This window comes from Choristoneura fumiferana, chromosome 3 (assembly GCF_025370935.1).
Source record: "Choristoneura fumiferana chromosome 3, NRCan_CFum_1, whole genome shotgun sequence".
Lineage (NCBI taxonomy): Eukaryota > Metazoa > Arthropoda > Insecta > Lepidoptera > Tortricidae > Choristoneura > Choristoneura fumiferana.
The window spans coordinates 21,348,294-21,364,740 of record NC_133474.1 but is presented as its reverse complement, the minus strand read 5'-3'; the positions used below and the strand labels follow the sequence as shown (position 1 = coordinate 21,364,740).

Here is a 16,447-nt window from a genome sequence, read left to right as displayed (position 1 = left end):
GTCTATACAGTGCTGATGGCAGGTTTTTCCATCAATAGGTTGGTGGTATGATAGATCTTTTTGAGGAAGTGAGACTGAGTGTCTCTTCAAAAACATTTGGGCTGCACTGCCATGGCCACCTCGGAGCATTTCCAGATACATGTGGCAGAGTAAGGGTGTCAATAACCCGAAGAGTTCATTTTTTAACATTTTCAACTTTTATTTCCTTTATGAAGTTGAGCAACCTATAGTTAAAAAAACAAAAAAGTGATTTTACTATAAAACAATAAGGTAATATTGTGAGTCAAGGAGTCATTCATCTCGGGACAGGGGTTGGACTAAAGCAAAGGAGGTCCCGACTACATAGGTTAGGCTAGGTTAGTGTTAAAGTTATATGGGCCCCCTTTGCTTTAGGCGGACCCGGGACAGGCCTCTCAGAATAAAAGGGTTTAGGCCGTAGTTCCCATGTGGGTCCAGTGAGTATTATATGATTTAATGCTTTGTAAACAAACATGGTAGAAGTTTTACGAGCTTTACCTGGTGTATTGTACATCATAATGTCCTGGGTCGTTGTTGATGCAAGAAAATAATATCGAGTTGGCGCGACTTGCTTCGCACTGAACTATCGTAGATACGGCCATTTGTTCAACACTTTGGCTAATTGAATTGTTGTTGTTAAAAATGTCAGTATCCTGAAATTCAAAGCAAATAATGTGTTCTATACGATGTTCACAATTTTAGTCCCCGAAATGAATGTCAAACACAAAGAAGAGCTCCGAAAAGCTTCAAATATTTTTTCTAACTACCTGCTTTTAAAAGGCATTAACCGAGAACTTACAGGGTAGTTACGGCGCTCTAAATAAGATGTAACAGCTGCTTTTACCGCATCATTTCTCGTTTTTTTCATTAACGACATTATTTTCGAATCAAATGAATTTTCGCTGAAATAAATAAATAAACAACACGCAACACGTCAGTCAAACGTCAAGGAGACCACAGAGTAGGTAGAGTAAAATAAATAAAATAACAGACTACTAGAGAGAGATACTACATACGTATAACAAAATAAATAAAATAAAATATAGTAAATTAGCACAGATTAAAAAAAATATAAGTTTATCTTGCATAAAATCTGTATTGGAATAGATAGACATAAACCTAAACCTATGGACCGGAAATACCTACACAAATACGTGTGCATACCTAAACATGTCGCATAAAATGGCGCTCAAGGGTTTTGCGTGATATCGATTTCGAAACCAAAATATTTGATATCGATATTCGAATTATCAGCGGCTAATACTTTGAGCAGCAACATAATGGTATCAATATTTTGTGTTTCTTTTTGGAAAAATAAGTTTGATATTTTGGTATTGCTTATTATTATTTAATTAATTGTGAAATAGTTGAGAACATTTATATAGGTTTCAGTTGTCTTTTATTGTATTTTATTATTTTTGACATTTTATGATTTATTTATTTTTGTTTTATAAATACATGTATAACACACATATATATATATATATATATATATATATATATATAGTCCTGTTTGAAATTCACTTTGTTCATAATTATTTTAACATTATTATTACATAGGTAATTTTTATTTCCAGAACAATACAGGTCCAAATTTAACTGCATATAATTACAAGAAGACTAGTAATATAACATTTGTTTAGAAATCATAAGGTGTAGAGATATCTCGAAAATTTTAAGTAGTTACTGAAATATTGATGAAAAGAAAAAAAAAATAATATGTGCGACTAGTTATTGGAAAAATAATCGAAAAAAAAAATAATTGAGGTTGTAGCTAGTGTTATTCATAATTCACAATACAGAGCAGTAAAACACATAAAGGGCGGAAAGATTGTTCGTTCGTCTGCCCGCGCCAAAAGCCAACTAACTCCACTGACATCTCTCCCGAGCTGTCAAAACTATCAAAACGGCGCGCATGCAGGCGACCAGCGGTTGTAGACCCGCGGCTCAGTCAGTTATGCAGCGAGCCGGGGTCTTCCTCGATTAGCTCTAGGCGGGAGCTTCGTAACGTCAGTGTCACACGCTATAAGGTTTATTAATTACTTTGCACTTTGCAATGTCTATTAACAGGAGATTTTTTAGCATGGCCACAATAATCACAAGAAAATTTTTTATTGCGAGTTTAAACCATATTAAGCCTACTGATAACTAATACGACACAAGTGGAAAAACATGTAACCGAACGTGCAAAAGAAAGCTAGGCTTGTTTCAGAGACTTGCACGAATTAAGTAGCGCGTGATTACCTTGTGCTGACTAAATTAAGCAACAACGTTTTAAATGCCCTTTATTCGTAAAAAAATGAAAATAATACAAGATTTTTTTAATTTACATTTATCATCAACTCTCTCATGTTACACATATCGAATATAGCGAATCTAATGTCTAAAGTTCTTTTGAACTGCGACTCTTCATAATGCAACAAACAGATGTCCAGTTTCTCATGCCGTGGATTTTATTATCTGCGCCTGCGTAGTTCTACTTCCGCACTAATACATCATTTTCAGGGAATCTGTAAAATTAGAACAGCCATCAGTCAAAAACCATGGACGAAATGTACAGTTATTTCAGTTCTACTTATGTCGATATTCAGCACAACACTAAAGAAGATTGTCAATTTTACCAAATTAAATGGAACTAAAAATACAACATTAAATGGCAAAAAAATCTGCAGCATATCTTTGATGGAAATGATAAAAGCGTAAGAAAATTAATTATTATTATGTAAATATTACCATGAAACTTGCTCGTTTGCCATCCAGTCGAATAAAAAAAATGAAATGGCACTATTTGATGGAATAACGGCAACTATTATAAAGAGTCAAAACCGCTTGATTTCTCGTTTTCCAAAAAGAACACTGTTCTATAGAACACAAAGTCATATTGCGTTTGCATCACTTGATGTTCACAACACGAAACCAAACTTAAAATTATTTTTATAACACTGAAAATCACCAAAAACTCCGTATATAGTATGTTTACTTGACAGCTCACGCTCACATACTACAAACAAAGCGTCTGTCGCATAAGATCGGATGGCAAGATGGAACGTCACTCACTTGCTCGTAATGACAAACCATTGGCGAGTTAGAATAAATAAATGTCATGCCATCTTTGTTTTCATTTCATAGGCCGACCCGACACACCTTAGAAAGAAAGAGATATTACGTGTTTTTTTATTTCTACATCGATTTTACACATAATTTGCATAACAAAATGTATCTATAGTAGAATAGCGCCTCTATGTATTTACTTCCTCTGAGGTATTGGTCTTTGTAAAGTTGGCTAAATGTATCTCTTACTATTTTTGTCAGAGATATAGCTTTATTACCCGACTGATTTTTCGTTACGTTCTAACGCCTCTACTCTGTAAATGTTGTTCAATTGTTTTTAAGTTATCTGCATGCATTGATGTTTTCGATGTTTTGCGTTTGCGGCGTGCGAGCGGGATTTTTTCTTGCACGGCATTCGTTTTTCTGCGTATCGCGCGTGGTGATAATACCTTAGTAATATTGAAGTCTTTCCTTTATGGGCAATAAATCTAAACTCTAAAAGCCGCCATGGATGAAAAAGTAAAAAAGTTTTGTCCGAATTGCAGCCAGCTTTACCGTTTATCATGTAAGTGAATTTAATTTAAACTTTTGAGATAAGTAGGTAGGTCACATAGATATATTATACGCTTTGCATATTTAATCTATTCGTTCTTAGTGCCTACGTTCTATTTTTTATAAGACGTGCCTAAAAGTTTGTTTCCGTCCGTTCCGATTCGTACTGTACAGTTCCTAGTATTTATAATTCCTCGGAATGTTGATAACAAATATTGAACGCCTCAAACAAAACAAAGGTATACCTACTAATATAAGGGACTTCCCTCTTCTGGCTGAGTACCAACTTATTTGGATGTGTGTAATGGTGATATGAATGAAATAAGTAATGATACTTTTTAGGGTTCCGTAGCCAAAGGGTAAAAACGGGACCTTATTACTAAGACTCCACTGTCCGTCTGTATGTCCGTCTTAATTTGTCTGTCACCAGGCTGTATCTCATGAACCATGGTAGCTAGGCAGTTGAAATTTTTATATATTATGATGTATTTCTGTTGCCGCTATAAGAACAAATACTAAAATCAGAATAAAATAATTGTTTTTTTTTTTCCTGATATTTTAACGAGGCTTAACGACTTTAACACACAAAATGTGACTATGTCAGCCTCATGGGGAGCCTCAGATGTATACACCATACATACAGACAGATATTACACACTCTCCCTTGCACTGAAACCACGTCTCTGGATGCAAAGGCCCGTCAAATGAATCTGTAAATTCGCATTGCTTCTTCTGAAAGCGGTCAACTGAGAACTAAATTTACACCTCCATTGAACAAGCCCATACCACCCAATATTATTTAGGTTGGCTTCCACACTACGAACATGGCCTTTATTGCCGTTTTTGCTTGATATTAATAACTGCGAAAGGTAGAAGGTAGATGCTTGAAATATTCGTAGAATATTTAATTGTATATTCACTTTTGAAATAAATAATTAAATTATATTATAATAAATAAATATTGAGGGGGCTCCCATACAACGCACATGTTTTTTTGCGTTTTCGTTACTAATGTCTAATGTTGTATGTATAGATAATGGTATGGAACCTTTTATGCGCGAGCCCGACTCGCACTTGGCTGTTTTTTTTATAACTTACTAGCAACCCAGCTCCTCTTTGCATGGGTGCAAAAAACCGCCAAGTCGGACGCGCGCACAAAGGGTTCTGTACCATTATACATTAGACATTGGCAAAAAAAAAACATGTTTGTTGTATGGGAGCCCCCTTAAATATTTATTTATTATTTAAAATAAATTATTTATTTTTAAAGTGAATATACGACTAAATATTCCTATTACTGCTAAATATGCCATTACTAATTTAAGTAGCCTGTATAGTGTCCCACTGCTGGCAAAAGCCTCCCCTCTTGACCTCCACAACTCTTGTTCTGACGCAATGTCAGGCCATTCCTTTGCTTACGCCGTTATTAATATCGAGCAAAAAAACGGCGAAAAAATCACGTTTGTTATATGGGAGCCCCCCTTAATATTATTAAAATTATTTTATTCTGTTTTTAGTATTTGTTGTTATAGTGGCAACAGATGTAGATAATCTGTGCAAATTCTCAACTGTCTAGCTATCACGGTTCATGTCATGAGATTTTCAATTCAATTTTTAGAAAAAATATAGCTCCGTCGATACTATCGATGATGTCATGAGATACAGCCTGGTGACAGATGGATAGACAGATGGACAGCAGAGTCTTAGTATTAGGGTCCCGTATTTATGGTCCCGTATTTATCCTTAGGGTGTGGAACCCAAAAAAAGAGGCTTAATAATAAATAAATGTATAATCAATGGCAACAGCTTCATATTTTTCACCACTTTTTTCCCAAAGCGAGGGGATAATGCTCTCACTATTCATTCTTCTTTTCATTAAAATATTTAAAATTATTCTTGATTTCAGGTTTTGCACCTCATCCAAAGGGGAATATACCCTTATTCCTCTCCTGCGGTCATACAATTTGTGAAACATGTGTCACCAACATTGTCCGATTTGCAGAGCCTATTGAATGCAAAGTCTGTCATCAGAGCACTGATATTAAAACAAAAGATGTGACAAAACTAGTTCATAACAAAAAGGAATTTTATAAACACTTTCCTGTTAACATGTTCATGCTTGGTGAACTTACAATGGAGGTCTTTATGGTAAGATGTGATATGAATGAAATACATATGTTTATATTGCATGCCTTCTCTAAAGTCCAGCTTAGACCTCAGACCTGCAAGAAAATTTGTGCAAGTTGCATTACATGGCGAGGCTGTAAAGCAAATGAGTTTGGGGTGGTCAGTTGAGCGCAGCATTGTAATTTAACTTCCAAGATTTTCTTGCAGATTTAAACTGGGCTTAATAATGCTGCAGAACTGCAGCTAACTACTTTATCTAGGGATTTTTGTTCCATATATTTTGTAATAATCTAGTCAATGTGATGAAATGGGTCGATCAACTTTCCCTGTACTGCGTTGCCATGGTTACGTCCCGTGGACAACTCTTTAAAAGCATGAGTTTCTCCATGTTTTCTGTGGTTATAATTCATAGAGCGTACATTTTTGTCGTAGTTACAAGCCCATTATTTAATGGACAATCTCCTAAGTACATTAGTAGCATATATCATAACAGTTTTTTTAAGAAACTCCGTCTCTTGGACAACGGGACAGAATAAAAAACCATAAAAAAAGTTGATCTACCCAAATAAATAATAAACAAATGTTATAAATAAACATTTTAATTTTCAGGAGTCAGACTCTAAAAAGGATAACAGTGACAATTGTTTTGTTGACATCAAGTCTATAATACAGAACGCTGACTGCGCTTCTGGTAAATTTTACCTTTTTACATGTAATGTAAAATAGTGTTATGCTAAGTGGCCATTTTGATTGCTAGGAGGGAGTAGGATTTTTTAAATCCACAATGACATATACATACACATGTCCAATAAATTTGCATACAGTTTGATTTTTGATAAACACAATGTATGAATAGTTAATATAATAAAAATATATCTTATAATGCCACACGTATATACATCTTATCTTATATTTAGGGGTCCTTGCGGATACACTTCGACCCGTAGGGATCTTTTGTGTAAATTCGTATATACATTATTTACAATAAATGTTTCAGGATAACTCCACCTTTAACTTTTTTACCAGCTTCAAACGTTTCACGAATGAATCACACGCGGCACGCACAGCTTCTCATTGGCATTCGTTCCAAATGTGCTTTGATAACCTTTTTGAATGATCCTCCAGGTTTGCGATTATATAAATCATGTAGTTTTGAAAGCATGTACAACCATCCGAAATAATCTAATATGTTTAAGTCTGGAAAACTGGGTTGCCATTCATGTTACGGAAATCCAAAAAATCCGTCAAATTAGCCTGACACCAAGCTTGAAAAGGGTTTGTTGTGTGTGAAGGAGCTTCGTCTTGTTGGAAAACATAATAATTCATTCCCAAACATACTTTTTAAATTCGGGGCAGTAATTTTCTCCAAAACCTTCGATTTATCGCCTCTATCGGCCGAAAACGCTATCTCGCATAAATCTCGTACCCGCACACACCGCCGACGAAATATGCGATAAGCTAGAGGAGCTTCCGACCTCCGACAAATGCCTCACACCATCATCGATGGCGAGCTCTGAACCTAGGAACATCTCTTCTAGTTGTCTGGAATGTCTTCTATCATGGTGTCAGAATTGATAATTCATAATTCGGCATTATGAGGCTGTTCTAATGCATACAGTTTTCGTCAAAAAACAAACTGATCCCCTGCGTGTTCGATAAATGTCTCTCTTTTTCTTTGTGGCTTCAGAAATGCCATGAATGCGTTTTTTGTAAGCATGGCATCCAAGATCTACCCTCAAAAGGCTATGCACTGATCTCTCCTTGAAATTTTCAGGTGAGCAGTTTATTTTCGAATAGAGCGGTGTTTTTTCCGCCCAACACGCTCTCTCACAATTTCTACTACTCTATCTTCGTGTTCTAGCTGAATGTGGCCGCGAGAAATTTTCCTATATCGAAAATACAAACTGAAATATAGATGCATAGAAAAACCAGAAAAATAAGACCAGCGCTGGGAATCGAACCCAGGTCCTCGGCATTCCGTGCCACGTGCTATACCACTACACCACCACTGGACAGTGATACAGACACGAATTTCTCCTATGCACCACATCACAGCTTGTTTGTTTTCTTATTTAGTCACTTAAGCAGCGACACTAGCGACATCTATGCTGTAGCCCTCATCGAGAAACTTTCAGCAACCCATTGGAACTAACCGCTCACCCGGAAAAGAGATGTTAAGATTGGTTTTTTGGAATCTTTTTGTATTTTTTATTTCAATTCCAAATTTTTACTTTTACGGTCATCCCGTAAAACCGAAATTGAAAATACAAACTGAAATATAGATGCACAGAAAAACAGAAAAACCACTGATTGTCAGTGGTGTAGCGTATAGCACGCGGTACGGATTACCGAGGACCTGGGTTCGATTCCCAGTGTTGGTCTTATTTTTCTGTTTTTTCTGTGCATCTATATTTCAGTTTGTATTTTCAAAGAGATGTTGTTATTAAACAATTTCCTGAAATTTTCCTGTCCTCCACGGAGGAGGTCTCTATACCTTTTGATTGTGGTGTAAACTAGATTTGCGTTTAAATCCAAGGGATTTAAAGTCTTGAAGACAGCGCCTGGGCTGCCGCCATTGCGAAATTTTTTGATAATCGTTTCGCGATACTGTTTTATCGTGGATTAAAAGCAAACCACAAAAACCTTGACGATTGAAATGATTGGATTTTGTTAACGTTAATACATATTATATTGTATTAATTAAAATAAGAATATGATGGCTTGTAGTCCGTATGTCTTTAGGTCAGTGCAAAAAGATGTGTATTCGAACTTATTGGACACGGTGGACATATAATATACATGAATAGTTTTTTATTTCCTAGTGTTTACTCGTCAGAATTTGAAAATAAAAAACAAGTCTATTGTGGGGGCCCTCTTTCGTGGAGGCTGTAGGCCCAGTTGACCTCCCCTAAATCCAGCCCTGGATTGAGGCAGGATGAATGCAAGACTTGCAAGAAATAATGAGAAAGGACTAATGTAATATATCTAACTTTTTACTTTGCAGGTCAATGCATGGAGTGCAATCAGGCTAGCACTAAAATGTGTCAACAGTGTGAAACGATTCTGTGTGACCATTGCTTCAACAAGTCACACAAAAATTTTGTTGTCTTCAAAAATCATGCTCTTGTCAATATAGGTATGATATGACATTTGAGTAATTGTCTTAAATATTTTTGTGAATATGATATCTACGAAATGATGTTCAAACTTGGAGGATTGGGATTAGAGATGTAAGACCTGTTCGACCATTCTCATAAGTTGTTTGCTAACCTGATATGTTGTGTAATTTATATCAACATTAGTAATATCTATCACATAAAATATCAGGAACTTATTTAGAGAGGGCCATGACATGTGAACTGGTACTACAGTTGTTTTTCAGATATCCACCTTGTGTTGTTATGCGTTTTTATTTTAAACACTACTGATTTATTGTAGAACCTTCGACAAAATGCAATAAGTGCAAACATCACACTGACAAGACACTTGATTACTACTGCAAGGATTGCAGCAGGTCCATTTGTATGGATTGCTTCATGATTGGTGGTGAGAAGTCCTGCAAAAACCATAATGTGGTATCCATGCAGGAGATGGTAAGCATTACTTATTTAATAAGAGAAGAAACAGATGTTACAATAACAAGTAATTAATAATAGTGTTACAAAAACTATATAATTAATGTGTCTATTTCAGAATGAAGGTTTTTTGGAAGATCTGAACACAATATTTCCTAAAGTAGATGAAACTTTCAGAAGGCTTACCAAAACTGCAGTAGTAAGGACTTTGCTAAATATGTAATTCAATAGGATTTGTCAATTTCCTGTTTTATGATATATACTGTGTTTGGAAATTGCAGGACATAGGCCATTTACTCTATAACACGGAAAGTGAAACTGGAGCAGTTTCAGAAGTGACACAAGTGATTGCTAATATTGAACAGCACTTTTCTAAAATTAATTCTGTCATACAAAAACATAAAACTGAAGTAGTAGATACTGTAACCAAACTGAAAAGATCCGAAAAAGAATCTCTGTATAAGGCAAAAGAGGATGTTACACAGTCAATTAAAATAGCCAAAGAAATTATTAATAGGATGAGTATGTCCCTGGATCCAATAAAATGAAACAGGTAACCTTTTGTATAATGTACTTATTAATTCCCTCACTAAGTGTAACTATCTAAACAACTTAAAATTCCTTTTTTTATTAACAGATAAATTTATCGGTTCTACTGGAAGATGCCAAACAGATTGCTGAATGTCCATGGTATCTGAACAAAAGTGATGTTAAAAATGAAACTCTTAAGTAAGTATGAATATAAATTTCATATGTTAATTCAGTAATGCTTTTACTTTAGAACAGGCGTTTTCAACCTTTTAGTTTTAACGGCACACTTTTCGTTCATCAAAGTTTCACGGCAAACCAGATGGGCTACTACGAAACTCGCAAATCGAAGTTCGTATCGTACCATCCCTTTCACTCGCGTATTAAATGACATAAGCGTCAGCGGGACGGCAACATACAAATTCAAATTCAAATCATTTATTCAGTAAATAGGCCGCAATGGGCACTTTTACACGTCATTTTTTAAACTACCAGCGCTTTCGGAAAGACCATCATTGCCATCATAGATTGGAGAAGGCTTATGACAAAGTGACAAGGAATGAACTGCGGTCGGCGTTATCTGCGCATGGGGTGAGCAGTGGTCTGATTCGAGCACTGAAGTCTCTCTATGAGGACTCCAGTGCTTGTGTTAGAATAAACGGAGCGTATACTGAATGGTTTAACATTCAAAAAGGTGTTAGATAGGGATGTGTAGCGTCTCCATGGCTGTTCAACCTATTCATGGATAATTGTTTGACAGATCTGAAAGATAGTGATCGTGGACTGAGAATGAATGAGTTACTTATCAAATGCCTTCTTTACGCCGATGATCAAGTATTACTTACATCGTCGGCTGAGGATTTTCAAGGATGGTAACTATTATGAATGATGCTTTGGAGAGACGGAATGAAAGTGAACGTAAAAAAGACGAAAGTTATGGTATTTGAAAAGGAAGAGAACGTAACGGAAGTGTGTCCGGATTGGTGACGAAAACTTGGAGCAAGTGAATAAATTTGTGTACCTGGGATCTATGTTTACTAGGGATGGAAAGTGTGAAAGTGATATTGAAAGGAGAGTAAAGGCTGGTAACGTAGTGAATGGAGCGTTGCACACCTTTATGAATAGCCAGAAAATCTCCAAAAGAGCTCGTCTGGCTGTGCATAGACGGGTGGTGGTACCAACACTCATGTATGGAAGTGAAAGTTGGGTGTGGCAGGAAAGGCATCAGAGTAGAATAAATGCGGTAGAAATGAGAGCGTTAAGAAGTATGTTAGGTGTGAAATTGAGTGACAGAATTAGAAATAGTGCAATAAGGGAACGCTGTGGTGTAAATGAAGGTATAGTCACACAGATTGAGAAAGGGATGCTTGGATGGTTTGGTCATGTTGAGAGAATGAATGAAAACAGATTGACTAAGCAGATCTATAAGACGAGCGTGAATGGGAACGTTGGGAGAGGAAGGCCTAGACGAACGTACCACGATCAAATCGGGGACGCTCTGAAGAAAGGTCGGGTCAGGAGTACTCTAACCCGACGTGCATGCATGAAAAGATTGAGGAATGCAGAGGAAGCGAGAGTTGTATGCCAGAATCGTAGCAAGTGGAAGGATGTAGTCTCTGCCTACCCCGTTGGGAAATTGGCGTGATTTTATGTATGTACCAGCTTTTGCCCGCAGCTTCGCTCGCGTTAAATTTGGAGTAACATACATTTACTTTCTGCGATCCTTTTTTCGTGTTTTGATTAATTTTCGGAGGATTACATGGAAATACAAATACGGACAGATTTTCTTTTAGACAGATGGTGCAAATTTTGAAATACAAAAATCAACCTGCATACGTAATTAATTATGATTCTTACCAGCTTTGAAACCCTGCTTCGCTGATTCAGGGTTGAAATTTTAGAAAATGTTAAAGTACTACGCGTTTCTTTTGCCCGCGATTTCATACACCATATAGGATTATATCCCGAGAAATTGTAAAGTAGTGAACCTCTGCATTACTTTAGGTCCATCTATGCCAAATTTCACACCGTAGCATGCTGAACGGTTGTGTGCTCTGAAAATGAGCTCTGGTTGAGTTCGAAACGCGTCAGTGTAAAGTGGTGGTGGTGATAGATGGATTTTGTGTGATTTGTGTGTTCTTACAGAGGTGGAGGAACTGCATGAACACACATTGCATGGGCACAAAAGTAGCTATCATAAAGGTCGCGGGTGGGCAAATTAATTGTGTCAGCTCGTTGAACGTACATGTAAAATTTCGTATCTATGCTATCGGCCCTTGAGGAGTTCCGTCATCAGTAGACGACCCTGGCTGCAGCATCAGGCGGTGTATATAATATAAACGCATTGTCATTGAAATTTAACAATCATGTAAAATCTTTTGCGTGTGCCATTAACTTTTGAGGAGTTCCCTTCTACGGAGACGATCCTCGCCAGGATGAGCAGGATGTCACTGCTAAATAATTTTTACCAGATTTACATCAGTTTGCCAAATCTCCAGTCCCCAGTTTTACTGGATTAGCTTATGCGGTTTCTGATTCAGTTGGTATATAAAATTCTCTTTATTCGTTTTATCCCGTGGGATATTCGGAAAATCTTTGAAAAAGTTTTTACCTATTAGTATTATCTACCTGCATGCCAAACTTGAAGTCTTTAATATTTATAACTACGCAGTTAGGGTCACTTTAAAGCGAAAATATAAATCTCATTTTATTCCCTATCCCATAGGAATTTTAATAAATCCTGAATTTTTTTTTTAAGCTGTTAGTATTACCTACTTTTTCGCCAAAATTTGAAGTCCCTAATAATTATAGTTACGGAAATAGGGTCATTAATTAAAAGTGAAAATACAAATCCCATTTATTCTCTATCCCGTGGGAATTTCGTAAAATCCTGAAAAGTGTTTTTAGCTGTTAGTACCTATTACCTACTTGCATGCCAAATTTGTAGTTTCTAATAATTATAGTTACGGAAATTGGGCCATTTCAAAGGGAAAATGTAAATCCCATTTATTCAATATCCCGTGGGAATTTCGAAAAATCCTTTCTTAGCGGATGCCTACGTCATAACATCTACCTGCATGCCAAATTTCAGCCCGATCCGTCCAGTGGTTTGGGCTGTGCGTTGATAGATCACTATGTCAGTCAGTCACCTTTGAGTTTTATATATTTAGATGTATGTATGTATCATTGCCAAAAAGAATGCGCCGCAAGAAACTTGGTAGAAAGTATTTTTTTCATAATAATATAATTACAAATAAAATACTTAAAAACTATAGCTAGTATACAATTAAAGAAAAAATAATAATAACAATAATACAGGGATGTTAGTTACAAAACTAAACACTAACTATATCTACGTTCAGTGGAAGTGTAGAATGCTTCCACCGTCATACATTTTAAAATAATAATAACAAAAATTTAGTTTTGAAATATACATTTCAGGTTAAGTAACCATTAAGCTTTTGGATTTCGAAGGCAAGTTCCTCTGCCGCCCCAAAGTTAGCTCACACGCACTCATGTCATGCTCTGAAAGCAGAGCGGTACCGAGGGCATGGTATTGCTTCCGTTCCCATAAGCTCTATGGGATCGTCTTGGGAACTTCGACGTCGCAAGCCTGTGACTAGAAATTAAACTAAAAATATAAAAGTTAAAAATCCATAAGCTTAACAATATACAGCCTTAAACATAGCAAGGGGATGTATAAAGTCCCTAAGTTAATAATAAAATTCCTAATCTAAATAATTCAGAGATGTATATAGTCTCTAAATGTCAAAGTAAACTAATTCAATTAATTAAATTATACAATCTTCAGAGGTGTAAAAAGCCTCTAAGGTCAAAATTAATAATAATTATTAAAATAAAGAAATGGAGATGTAAGATCTCCAAATGTCAAACTAATAAATATTTTTTAATTAAATTCTGCAAAGCGCCGGGCAACGGCGACAACCAGAAACTAGACACGGAATGCGCCGGGACACTGCCAAGTCACACTTCACAACACTATACAATACAAATACACCGACATAAACACACACACACACACGCACGCACGCACGCACGCACGCACGCACGCACGCACGCACGCACGCGCGCGCACACGCACGCACACGCACGCACACGCACGCACACGCACGCACACGCACGCGCACGCACGCACACGCACGCACACGCACGCACACGCACGCACACACACACAAACATGAGTGCATCACATCACACATCAACATCCCAATTTTCATTGGCTTTCAGTTTGGCCATGTCGCATCATCACACAGGTATCACAAAGTTCGAGTTTGTCACTTCGTGGTATAGGGCCGGTAAAAAATTACCAAGAGCGAGTAAGACTGGCGCGTAGAGTACCTAAAGGGTTCTGTACAGTATACCCATAATATGTATAACTTAACGAATAGCGGAGGCTTATTATTAGGGTCTCGTTGACACCTTTCGTACGAATCGCATACACTTCGCGGCGATCGCGTCACTTCTGGAAATATACGCGGCACACCGGTTGAAAACCTCTGCTTTAGAAGTAACAAATAACAAATCAATCTTTTTGTTAATTAAAGAATAACACGTCATATTGATTGTTTTAATTAAAGAGTTACAGTGAACGAGGACCTCTGCAATTTGTTGTGTGACTACATGCAATTGGAAGGCAATGCCAAGGCGGGGTACAGTCTGCGTTCGGCGGCAGAATTGGGCGATGATGTGGAGATACCGCCGCCGCCACCAGTTCCAGTTTATCCACCGGAAATTCCTAAAGGTAGATATTTTTGAGCTGAATCTCTTTATTATTTTATCTATTTTGGATTATGATCCGACTATGAAAACGGATGGATATCTTACCATTTACTTGCCTTATTTAAATGAAAGCTTCTGTCTACAGATGTTCGTCAAAAAAACAACAACAACCAAAAGCTAGACAACAGCAGAAATCTGACACGTCAAGGACTCCGAACTCCAGGACGATTCCAATTTACCAGCAAGCGCCGAAGTTTCGAAGCAAGGCGGGCTCGATCACGTCTATCAATTCTATAGAGAGTGATTCATCTTCTAACAAGAGTGGTGCGGCCCGCTTCTGTTAGTATTGTTACGCTGGCACTTCGCAAGTATAAGCCGAATATTTGTCACCGGTCTGCTTAGATTTTTCAGTATGAGTCTTAGTCTTCGCCGTACAAATCGGTATCTAGGAAAAACGACCTAGGCAAGACATGTTTCTTGAACTCCCACGGGAACCGCAGCTTTCCGAGAATAAATAAATAGGTAAAAATATAGGTAGGTACCTATATCTTTAAGTCCATTTCCGAACTTAAACTTTTATAAGAAAATCCTTAAACTTTCATGGAGTTTAGGCACGAGAAATCCGTTTCCTAAAATATCCGTTGGGTTTATTAAAACCTCTGTTTCCCAGAACACCCATTTATCAAAACATCAATTCACTATTAGATAAATTTCCCAAAACGCCAATTTAGCTAAATACGTTTTTCCCAGAACATTCCACCGTTGTAATATCACCGTTCAATACCACATCCACAGTTTAATATCATGGATAATTACCTACCTTTGGATATTATGAATGAGAATGGACCTTCTAGGATTTGGTTATTACTGGAAACGTGTCTACTAGAATTTGGATGCTATGGGATACGGATCTTCTGAGATTTGGATATCTTAGGAAACGGGTATTCTAGGATTTGAATGTTGTAGAAAATGGATCTTCTAGGATTTTGATGTTTTAAGAAACGGATCTCTCGTGCCTAAACCTTTCATGGTTCATGGTTAATATTTAATAAAATTAGTAAGATTAAGTAGGTTTTATCCTGGGTACTAATCTGGAAAATCGCGTAGTTCCCGTGGGAAGCAATAAACGAATTCTTGGCAGACAAAGTCGCGTGCAAGAGCTAGTGAAATAAGAAACAAATTTAATTCTGAATATTTGATGACCGCGGCGCGGCGACTGAAGTGCTAGCGTGAAATTCAGTCACATTTGGTATTGATCCAAGATCCCAGAACGGCCAAACATTACTTATAGGACTACAGATGTTACGAGAAATCCTGACGATCAGACTGCACCGTTCGACCGGTACTGGTTGAGGTTTGCCTTCGATTTCCCTAGGATCCCATCATCTGATCTTGACTTGGTGACAATGGGACCACCTCAGAAGAGTACTCTTCCGAATAAAAAAAGAATTTTGAAAATCGGTCCACATTGACAGAGTAATCGGTGAACACTTTTTTTTTTTTTTAAGTAGCCTGTATAGTGTCCCACTGCTGGGCAAAAGCCTCCCCTCTTGACCTCCACAACTCTCGTTCTGTGAACATACATAAAAAAAAATACAAACATTGGAACATAGAACCTCCTCCTTTTTTGAAGTCTTAAAATCTATAGTTTTGTACGACTTTCAAAACTACCGTCGAAAGTACCAAACTGCAAATAGATACATAGGAATGGTTGAATTAGTCTATAATTATACCCACAAGCGCTATTGCGTCGTTACGTTAGTCGCCACCGGTACTGAAATGAAGATGGCTACGATAAACTGTGCTTGTGTGTGGCGTAAGAATTTACGATAAATCGAACCGATCGAATGGTGCTG

The 16,447-nt window shown here is 37.1% G+C and overlaps 3 protein-coding genes across 3 annotated transcripts; 2 read left to right on the top strand and 1 right to left on the bottom strand.

Moving 5' to 3' along the window:
* Nucleotides 1-31: 31 nt before the first annotated feature.
* LOC141426280 (TAF5-like RNA polymerase II p300/CBP-associated factor-associated factor 65 kDa subunit 5L) lies at nucleotides 32-1,023 on the bottom strand. Its single transcript, XM_074085127.1, has 3 exons — nucleotides 818-1,023; nucleotides 517-671; nucleotides 32-224 (listed from the first exon to the last, which is right to left on the bottom strand). Exons 1-3 carry the CDS (start codon nucleotides 893-895, stop codon nucleotides 176-178), a joined length of 282 nt encoding a protein of 93 aa, XP_073941228.1. The 5' UTR covers nucleotides 896-1,023; the 3' UTR covers nucleotides 32-175.
* A 2,379-nt stretch (nucleotides 1,024-3,402) lies between these two features.
* On the top strand, nucleotides 3,403-9,871 carry LOC141426135 (uncharacterized). The gene is made up of 7 exons (XM_074084996.1): nucleotides 3,403-3,634; nucleotides 5,528-5,769; nucleotides 6,358-6,439; nucleotides 8,753-8,884; nucleotides 9,187-9,341; nucleotides 9,442-9,522; nucleotides 9,605-9,871. Exons 1-7 carry the CDS (start codon nucleotides 3,577-3,579, stop codon nucleotides 9,869-9,871), a joined length of 1,017 nt encoding a protein of 338 aa, XP_073941097.1. The 5' UTR covers nucleotides 3,403-3,576.
* On the top strand, nucleotides 9,868-15,167 carry LOC141426134 (uncharacterized). Its single transcript, XM_074084995.1, has 4 exons — nucleotides 9,868-9,876; nucleotides 9,961-10,052; nucleotides 14,450-14,613; nucleotides 14,737-15,167. Exons 1-4 carry the CDS (start codon nucleotides 9,868-9,870, stop codon nucleotides 14,886-14,888), a joined length of 417 nt encoding a protein of 138 aa, XP_073941096.1. The 3' UTR covers nucleotides 14,889-15,167.
* Nucleotides 15,168-16,447: the final 1,280 nt, after the last annotated feature.